The sequence below is a fragment of the Artemia sp. Qi Xiang Cuo genome, chromosome 21, assembly GCF_049724085.1.
Source record: "Artemia sp. Qi Xiang Cuo chromosome 21, ASM4972408v1, whole genome shotgun sequence".
Lineage (NCBI taxonomy): Eukaryota > Metazoa > Arthropoda > Branchiopoda > Anostraca > Artemiidae > Artemia > Artemia sp. Qi Xiang Cuo.
In genome coordinates, this window is record NC_142814.1 from 31085682 (window position 1) to 31096569 (window position 10888).

Below are 10888 nucleotides of genomic sequence, written 5' to 3' on the forward strand. Positions count from 1 at the left end.
ATTGGGAATAGTGTATGACAGGTTAATTGCCTCAAAATTGATGATTTTAGGAGTTATTACATTTGCGCTCGTGGTAATTAATGGTGTTCGAACAGTTGACTCTTTAGTTACAAGTCGACATCCTTGTTTTATGGTTATCGTTCCCTCATCTTGTAACAGTAATTCCGTCCTGTAACTTGGATTTATTCTTTCTGTATTATTATAACAAGACATGGTTCCAACAGTTTCTCTTGGAACAGAAAATAACCAAAAATCATTTCTAATATGTATAAATATTTTTCACTTATTGCTTTCTAATGAGTCTTCTTTCAGTTAGACTGGGTACGTCGTACTAGAATGGTATGGGTAGACATTTTATATAAAAGGAAATTATTCGAATTAATTTTATGCAAATTTCTTATTAGAATTTATTTTCCGAAACTGATTTGTGTTAAACAGACGGTATCAGACAATTTTGATTCATGCGAAGCCATGATATATGTTGAACAAAATTTTTCTATAGCATTTTTTATAATTGTATGATTTTTACTCGTAAATTAAAATTTTTAAAAAAATTATTATTCCTTTTTGACGCCTATCCATTAAAATCTTTTTTTTGTATTTTTATGGGTATTTTAATCTGTCCGGTTTCTTAACCGTTCTACCTGACTGTGTCGTTACTTTTTGTTCTGTTTCTTGCGGTTTTTTCTTTTTAGGTTTTGTTAACGAAATAAAATCAATTTTTTTGAATTGTTTTTCAAAAATTCTTGCCCTTTTAATTATGTTTCTTTCGCGTGCGCAGCCGCTGAAGTCGGTTTTGATTTCCCTGTTTCTGTAACTACTATATGTTCTGATTCACCGCCAGACTCTTTGGAACTGATTTCCGACGAATCCACATTAGAATTTTTAGAGGTGGCACTTTTTGAGGTATCACCTGCCCTTCCTTCGTAAATTTTTACTCCTCTGGAAGTAGAAGGTTTATTCTCTAAGGCCTCGCTTTGAGTTTTCAGCTCTGGAGATTTAAAAGATTCTTGAGAGCTTTGAGGGGAATCAAAAGTTTTTGCGGGGTTCCTCCACTGTTTAAATGCCATGTCTTCAGAGGGGTGGGGCATTCTTTGCACTAGTGTTTCCCTCCATGAAGTCCATTGTTTAGGTTTGACCTTGGACACAGTTATATCATGATATTGTCCTTGCTGGTCATTCTTGGGAGTTTTATTCTTAGACAATGTACTTTCACTCTTTTTTATTGGGAAATTTATTAAATCCATAGCTTCTCGCAGATTTGTTTTAGTTGAATCTTTGGGCGGAGTTTTCTTTACAGTAATACCCGGATTTTCTACAGCTCTGTTCAATTCTCCCTGCAATGACAGGGGCCTTTTTATTGGTGTTGTAGGGGAAACCATGTCATCTGGAAATCTTTTGGGGGAACAAGGGGTCGAAATTTTATTAGGGAACACTTGGGTTTTGGGAGATATCGTATAATCTAATTCTCCCGCGCTCTCCTATGATGAACTTTTTGGATCTTTTGGAGTTTTTACTCTCTCTGGTATTAGGGATTTTCTCTTGGGAATAACTAGATTTTTCATAGCTAAAAATTCTTCGAAATTTTCCTCATCGCTCTCATTCTCGAAATAGTCTTGCTTGAAATTAAAGGGTCTTAGCTCTGCCAATCTTGATTTAGGGGGCTCATTTTCGGCATCTGACGAATCAGTAGACGAGGGACGTGGTACCCATCTTTCGGCTCAGTAGACGAGGGGGCTCATTTTCGGCTAACATGTGCTTTGTATGTTCTTCCACTATCGGGGTTCACCATTTTAAAACTATAATCGTTATCGTACTTTTTGACTATTCTGTATGGTCCAGAATATTTGTTGGAAAGTTTTTTGCCTTCCGTTTTTTTGCCTCGTTCTTTAGGTAGACGCAGTCTCCTATTTTGAAATCTATGCTCCCCTTGACTTTGGGTTGGTTTCTTAGCTCTTGGTTTATTTTACATTTTTCCAACTCTTCCTTAACTATTTTATAAGTTTTCCTCATCCTATTTATGAATTCTTGTTTGTAATCCTCCGAGTTATTATAATACTGCCGAGATTCAATAACGAGAAAATATTTTATGCCTATTTTCTATTTTACCATTAGCTTGTGGGTGATACGGAGTTGTCACCATTTTCTCTATTTTAAGAAAACTCATTAAGTCTTTTGTTACTTTTGAAACAAAATTGCTTCCGCTGTCGCTTAAAACCTTATTTGGAATGCCAAATTTTAAAAATAATTTCACTAACGCCTTACTTGTGGCGTAAGCGTTTTGATTCTTTAATGCTTTTGCAAAAGTAAATCCGGAAAAATGGTCTATAACTGAAAGAATGCAAGTATGGCCTCTGTTGGAAACAGGCAAGCCTCCGCTTGTTCCATATAAGTCAAATGAGACAATATCAAAGGGGAATCTCGCTACCGGTACTCTTCCCATTGGAGGATTAGGATAAGCTTGGGTTTTTTTTCTTAAGTTACACGCTTCGCACGTACTTACAAATTCTTTAAGTTTTGTTATTCCCGACGGCACGTAAACATATTGTTTTAATTTATGGAAAGTTTTCGTTACTCCTAAATGTCCACCTATATCTGAATGAAGATATTCGAATGCAAGTATTATTAAGTTTTGTGGTAATACAGGTATTATTGAGGTTTGGTTTCTATTTGTCTCAGCAGTCACGATTCTACATAGTATTTCTTTATCATGATCATAGCGAAAATTATCTATCTCTTTTATTAGACTTTTTAATTTATCTTGCAGCGCATCGTCATTTACGACACAATTGATTAGTTCTACACACATTTCGTCCTTTTTTTGCTTTCTTTTTATATTTTATAAAGACAAGGGACAGTAGTTAGTCTTATATTCTTTTTCTGTGTGCTTGACTTTACTCTTCTTACATCAACGCTGGCTTATAGCATTGATAGCGTTAACATAATTTTTCTTATTCTCTAAAAACATATTTTCTGGGTGTCTACTCAAATTCATAAGGTATATTTTGTTTGCCTTTTAAATATTCAAATTCATAATCTAGGTCTTTAATTTTAATAATTCTTTTGTCTAGAATGCCCGTGGGGTTTTTAAATGTGCGCAGGTACTGCAAGATTTTATGGTCTGATCGTAGCCTAAATTTTCTACCGATTAAATAGTGTCTAAATATGTGCAAGTAGTAGATTATAGATAATAATTCTATGTTTGTGGCGGCATAACTACTTTCGCCTATTTATAAGGTTCTACTCGAATAGCATATGACCTTTTCTATTTTTTTTTGTTTAGGCGTTCCCTCTAGAGGACTAAGGTTTTCTACCGGGATTATTTGCGAAAGAATAGCGCCAATGCCCTTTGAACTAGCGTCGGTTGTGACCACGAATTGTCCGTTTTCGAAATCAGGAAGTGATAATATTGGGTCAGAAGTGAGTGCCTTTTTGAGATGGTCTAGGGAAGTTTGAGCTTCCTGGGACCAGGTAATATTTTGGGAGTTCCCTTTAGTTAATTCCGTGAGGGGTTTCGCAATTTGGGCGTAATTGCGCACGAATTTTCTAAAGTAGCCAGTAAGACCTAAAATTCCTCTTAATTCTTTCGTAGTTCTTGGGGGTTTGAGGTTTTCAACACATTTTATTTTATCTGGGTCTGGCGATATCTCTCCTTGTGTCACTACTACTCCGAAAAATTTAATTTTTGGTGGAAATAAATTTACTTTTTCAGGCCGGTATTTTAAATTACCCTGTCTGAATTTCTCGAACACCTTAGCTAATGTTGCTAAGTGTTGTTCAGTGTTTTCTCCCACGCATATGACATCATCAACAAAATGAATGATATTCTTTAATCCTCTTAATAGATGTAATAATGGTCTACATAGCGCGCTTGAACTTGTCTTAAGTCCAAAAGGTACTCTTAAATATTCATATTCAGCTGTTGAAAATGCAGTTTTGTGGACATCTTTTTCGGCTATTTTCACTTGGTGGTAGCCTTGTGTAAGGTCCAAAGAAGTAAAGATTTTATTTTTGCTTGAAATGGAGTCCAGAATTTCATCTATTCTTGGTAAAGGAAATTTATCGCTAACTACTTGTTTGTTAAGGGATCTTTAATATACAACAAGTCTAAGATCACCATTCTATTTTGGGTACAAAGATCACTGGTGCACCATACGGACTTATACTGGGGCGTATAATTTCATTTTTTTTTAATTCATGGATTTTATTTTTTAACCAGTCTTTGTGCTTATACGGCACACGATATGGCTGTTTTGCTACGGGGTTACCAGTCGTTAAAATTGAGTGTTCATAAAACGGTATCAGTCCGATGTTATCTTCAGATGCGGAAAATACATCTTTAAAATTCCATAATAATTCGCATGATTTTTTCTTAAGTTCCAAGTCCGTAATAAGATCCATAATAAATTTTTTTGGAAACTGCGATCTAGATAGAGGATATTTTTTATTTGAGGTTTTAATGCCGCTAACTAGGTTTCTTTTGGAATTCTCCCATCTATTTAAATCATTTTGCGAGATAACTTGGATTTGAACTAAACACGTCCCCTTTTTATTGTAATTGTATCATTTTCGTGGTTATTAGTTACTCAAGTAAAACCTTCTCCTTTGTCGTAAGATATAATCTGTTCCTCGCATTGCAGATTTTCGGGAATTTCAGATGGGGTCGCAAACCATATTTCAGATTTGCTATCCACTGGTTCTATCATCTGTGATATTTGAATTCTTTGAATGGTTTGGGAGGGACTTTTGTTTTCCTTATCGCGAATCCGTAATATATATCTTTATTTTCAGTGTCTATAGGATTCAAACTGGCTCGCTGTAGCGTCATTGTGGAACCATGTGATGTAAAATTGGGCTTTCCTAAGATTTTCAATAATTCCGCTTTTTTCTTAATTTTGTTTGACCTATGGTGTTGTATGTCTCCTATTTTTATTTTTGCAGATTTAATACACTTATTATTTAAATTTACTTCATCTCTGCAATGTCTCTCAGAATAATTGAACAAATTTCTGATTATGCCACCAGAAATTTTATTTACTGTTACGTTCAATTCGTAACCTCTGTTACAATTTCTAAAGGTAGAAATTTCTTCCCCTACTTTAGTCGGGCAAACAAACCTTTGGTTAGCCACGTCTAATAGTACTCTATTAGACCTTAAAAATTTGTGCAAATAATGGCTTCGTACTGAAAGCTATCGCATACTCTAAAATTTGTCGGAAAGATTCTGTTATCCCTTTTTACATTAAGGCGAATTAAACCTTTTGTATCCAATTGATGTCCTGTCACGCTAGTTAAATTGGGATTATTAAAATTTCTTTGTTGCCTAATATGCGGAGTCAACATATTAAATACGCATGAGCTTATGATATTAACCGTGGCACCACTGTCAACTAAAGCCTTAAAGTAAACGTTTGCTACACAAACATCATTAAATATAGGTAACTTGTTAATACTATTACTACAAGACGGTACTACTATGAGCTTGAACCTATTAAATATTTTCGGCACCCTTTGGGTCCAATTTTTGTTTCTGGGGTGCCTGAGATATTTTCGTGACGATTTATTTCATGTGTCTGTGCCTGCAGTAGATATTCAAACATATGCGGGTCCTTAGGTGCATCTAACTGATTTACATCTGTCTGCCTTCGCCATGTATTATTATGGTAACTTGGATGTGTTGTGTCAGTGCCGCTTGCTGGCGCTGACTGCCAATGCCGCTGGCTTGAAAAGTTTTCATTTCCCGTCGGCAAATTTTTGTGATTTCTATATAGCATTCTCGCATTATATTGGGTTTGGAGAGTATTTGGGTTTTCAAATCGGTAATTAATTTGTCTATTGCGGGGAGGGTTGTACAAATTTGGTTGGTACGCGTTGTAAGGTACTGATTGGCGCAATCTTCCCTGGTTATAGCCTAGTGCACCGCCGGCGCTAAAATTTGTTCTTCCGAACAAATGGTTGCCATAATTTTGCGTACTACCGAGGGCAACTCTTGGTATTCGATTGGGAAAATAACGGCACGCTCTCGCCATATGCCCAACACGATTACAAATATAGCGTCTTAGTTTTTTAGGGTCATTTTCATAACTGAACTATTTGACGGGCTGATAACGAACTGTTTTCTGCCTAGCGGGTTCTTGTGTTTTATTTATTTGTGGCACTGGGGAGTTATCACTAGAAAAGAAATTGGGAGAAGCCTGATCGCCCTTGAAGGTCATATTTGCGTTTGATTCGCCTAGGCTATTTATTTTTGCTTTACTGTGATTAGCTACCATCGTATCAACTTCGATCAATCGCTCTACCTCCTGAACTGCAAGATCCAACGTCTGAATATTTTTGGATATTACCATTCTATATAGTTTTGGGGGTAGCCCTTGCAAAAAGGTATGTAATATGACTTTTTCATATAGCTCTCCCGAATCTTTTCCGTATTTTGCTTCTACTGAAATCCGTATATTATCAAGATATTCTCTTATGTTTTGTGAATGGTCAAAGCATACCATTCCGTGTTTTAATTTATTTGTAGAACTGGTTTCGATAAATCTGTCTTTAAATGCTGTTAACAATTTGTCCACCGTATTTATTGGCAAGTTGGCGTCATCACCTCTAGTACGTTCAATCTGCTTTAGAAAGGTTAAGGCCTGGCCTTTTAATCTTAATAGAAGCATGCCAACTAACGTTTCTAGCTCTGTTTCTGTTAGTTCTACAAACTGGGCCAATTTGATATTAAATTCGCCAACATCCAATTGTTCATTGTGCTGTGAAATAGACTTTGCTATTTCTACATTTTTTGCAAATAACTTTTTCGCCTTTAATTGTCCGTCTAAAACTTCTGATATTTTTTTTGCGTTTGAATATCTCAAAATAAATTTATTTTTTCACTTAACCTATTTCCGGTGAGGCTAATATATCCTATGAGATATTTTAAAGGTTTTACTGTAGTAGCTAAACGGTTATATGCCAGATCGCTTTACTTATATGTCTGTATCTCTCCAATAATTGAATTTAAATTACAAAGTTTATAGTGTAATTAGTTCGCATGATTTTCTCCAATTTCCGACGCGCCATTTGTAGCGATAAACTTTTATTGGGCACAGGGCTTAATTGTGGTGATAAAGATTGATCGCGTCAAATCCAATATCGTACTTTAAAGCTGCAAACTTACACCTTATAAGTTCTCCGATAGCGCCGCTTACGGCGCCAAATATTTTGCCATTAAGGCATGCGCCACAGTAATGGAGAGTGAAGTAAATTTATGATCATACCACCCTCTATTATTGAAAGAAAATAAAATGAGTAGCCATATAAATGTAACCTCTTTTCCTCGAGCTATCTGGATATCAGAATCCTGGGAACGTACCTTGGAGACATTCGAACTAATTACCTGTCGTGTGGCTAGATACAGACACATAAAATAAAATAAACACAGGTAAAAAGCAATAGATTTATTGTAACTTACATTTTGGTGTACAACAGGGCTCACTTCAATTGACGGCAAATAATAACCAAGTCTCTACAATGACTGCATAATAATTTGAATCGCAATGCCTCAATGCCAATATAATTCTCCTCTATGAATGCCCGAATAATAATGACCATAATTATCCCGCGAAAAACACTTTTCTTCACTATATCAAATTAAGTCCTGCTTCTGTGCCTAGAAGCTAATTCACAATTGGCCCAACTCGTGTGGAGGGCCGCTACCTGTAATTATGTTAGCGAACTCACTACATTATGTGAACTATTTGTCCAATAATTTTGTTTTAAATATTTCGATGATTCCAACGTTCACACACTCTTATAGCTTAGGCTTCCTGCGAAACATTCTATCTATCATTTCTCTTATTGCCAAAGATCTTAGCGAAATTTAAAACCGTCTAGCGTCATTGTTTGACTGAAGTTAAAATGCAATTTTTCTCTTTGCTGATTAAGGACTTCTCTTTTTTTTGAAACTAGATTTAAACTTAATTAGAGGAAGTCGGAATTATCTTTAGAAGGGAAGGAACTTTATTTTTTTGTATTTTAAATATATCATATTTCACTCACGGTACAGCAGTTGTGTCGGGTGGATTTTGTACTGCTACAATATTTGGTGTCTAAATGACATTCATTGTCAATCTCCGTGTTTTTTCTGGACTAAATGTACATTTGCACTAGGACCCATTGGACAAAATAAACAGTGTACAGCGCCAAAGTGAACAAAGATCCACTGGGTGACTTCTGTGAAGAATAACTTACATTTTAAGTAAAGAAAAAAACAGAATCAGACACGTACTTTGCTGCTTTGCTGCTGGGTATGTCAATACAATGTAGTTTTTTCGTCGTGAGATTTGTTGCTGAAATGTGCTACAATAATTATCATGTTTCTATTTTTAGCTTTCATGTTCCATGGTTTCATGTTTCATTCTTCGGCGGCATCTGATGACTTGGAAAATTTTCGCTCCTCGTTTCATATTTGAAGGGCTGGCAACACTGATATCCATGGTTTTCTGCTTAGCTGGCTCTTTCCTGCAGCTCGTTGAAATCAACAGAAAAAGGCTTATGAAATAAAAATTAGTTTTATGTGTTTCATGTAAGTAGGCCTACATTGCTTTTATGATGGACTGTTCAGGTCGTTAGAGTGTGACAAATGTCTTAGTAATAGTTTAAGCTTTCTTATCATTTTCTCATTCCATTTGGCCGAATACAAACAATTTAAAATTTTAATTATGTTAGTTTAGGGTAGTCTTTACCTGTAGGGACATAAAGTTCTGAATTTCAACCAAAAAAGAACTTTAAGTTTTATATTTTCCTGCTTTTTTTAACAGTGAAACAATTGTGCTTTTAGTTTCTATTGTAAATATGTGAAGTTTATGAGGTTAGGTATTAATTACACACTGAAAGAAATCTGTGCAAGGAAGATTCAAAAGGCAATTCCAGTTTTTAAGAAATGTTTTATGCAAGCATTATCTAATTGTTAGCTTTGAGAAAAACATGTCCTGTTTTATTGTCAGCATTAAAAGATCAATTTGGGAAAGTCTGTTATACTTTGTTTCCCTTTGGAGCCTTTCCCTTAGGAAGAAAAAAGCAAGTAAAAAATCGTATTCTGCTTGTTCACACTACAGTTCTTGTATGCAGAGTTTGTTTGTTATCCCAGTATATTTTTACAAAGGATGCCATTTGTATAGATTTATAGTTTTAGAAGATTTATAGATAGATTTATAGCTTTTAGAAAAATATGTCCTATTTTATTGTCAGCATTAAAAGAAGATCAATTTGTGAAAGTCTGTTATACTTTGTTTCCCTTTGGAGCCTTTCCCTTAGGAAAAAAAGGATTGAAAGGTCTAGTTCCCTTTTAAATAGTAGAAAGTGATTGGAGGGCAACTAACACCCCTCTTACGCCCACCATTTCCCCAAACACATCCAATCAAAATTTTGAGATAGCCATTTTGTTCAACATAGTTTAAAGTTGTGGAAATTAGGTCTTTGAGGATGCTGGTATTCTGCTTGTTCACACTACACTTGTTATTTGTTATGTTATCCGAGTTTGTTTTTTATCCCAGAATGTTTTAACGGAGGATGCCATTTGTATAGATTTATAGTTTTAGAATTCCAAGAACAATGGAAAACAGCTTTGAATTAGAAATTTGGGTAGCATTAGGTCTTTAGGATATATATTTAGCGCTTTGTTCAATATTGTCCTGAAGCTGGAAAAAGATCCCTGCTTTATAGCTACTGAGAAATGATGCTACAACTAATTACAGAAAAAGAGGGAGTCCAGAAGCCGCACAGAACGTGTTTTTTTAAACTAAAAAAAAAAAAAAAAGTTCTGGGATTATTGAACATGATCGATTAAAATTATGCTTATAGAAAATATGATTTAGATGTATGTTGTGGATTTGGCTTTAAATAAAATTGTCTTGTCATTAGGTGATTAGATTCAGTTAGATGATTTTGAGGGAACGGAAATGACAGTGGAAATCTTAATTTAAATGATGTTATCCCGCATTGTTTTTTTCAGCTGTATTTGTGTCATATTGTGATAGCTTGTGCCTTTTTCCATATATTTCTATCGTGCTATAGGTTTTACAATTCTGGTATAATCAAAGTCTCCTCAGCGTGAAATCTCACGAGATGAATCGTTCATTTGACCTCCATTATTTCTCATTGTTAGAATTCTTGTCATATTTATTTATATTTATTAATTTGCCTGAGTATCATCTGACCCACAGACTAGGCATATATACAGTCATGCACGTTCCCAGTTTTTCCAGTGAAGAGTTCTGGGACATATCATGTGTAGCGCGTTTCTCCTTGGCTACTCTGTCGCGCGTGCGCAACGAAAAATTTCTATACCTTCGCTGTACTTTTATGCGCTATTAGGAAATTAATGATCATCGTTATCATCATTTTATCTATAACCAGCCACAAAAAGACTGAGGAGGAACCAGAAAAGACAAAGTAAAAATCAAGAAAAAGAAAAAAGAAACGACAGAAAGAAAAACATATTTCGACAATTACAAAAACGGGACTAACAAAAATGATCAGAGATGGGAAGACTCCTAGAATTCAGTAGAAAAATCACGAATACGCTTCTCAATAAGCCCATCTGTGTTTATCAATTGATACTTTCTCTATAGAAAAGAGTTACTTGTCCATGTTGGCAGTTCCATCAAATGCTTCGCAAATTTAACATATATATATATATATATATATATATATATATATATATATATATATATATATATATATATATATATATATATATATATATATATATATATATATATATATATATATATATATATATATATATATATATATATATATATATATATATATATATATATATATAAATATGTATACGTATATGTATATATATATATATATATATATATATATATATATATAT

General features: G+C 34.4%; 1 protein-coding gene across 2 annotated transcripts in view; it reads left to right on the top strand.

Moving 5' to 3' along the window:
* The window catches only part of LOC148939447 (GPI ethanolamine phosphate transferase 3, catalytic subunit-like), an 83635-nt gene extending 72993 nt beyond the window's left edge, over positions 1–10642 (top strand). For both annotated transcript variants that reach the window (XM_089106532.1, XM_089106533.1), the window contains exon 10: positions 8374–10642. In XM_089106532.1, the coding sequence (XP_088962658.1) occupies positions 8374–8547 (174 nt within the window). In that variant the 3' untranslated portion in view covers positions 8548–10642. The remainder of the gene's footprint in view (positions 1–8373) is intronic.
* The last annotated feature ends 246 nt before the right edge of the window (positions 10643–10888 follow it).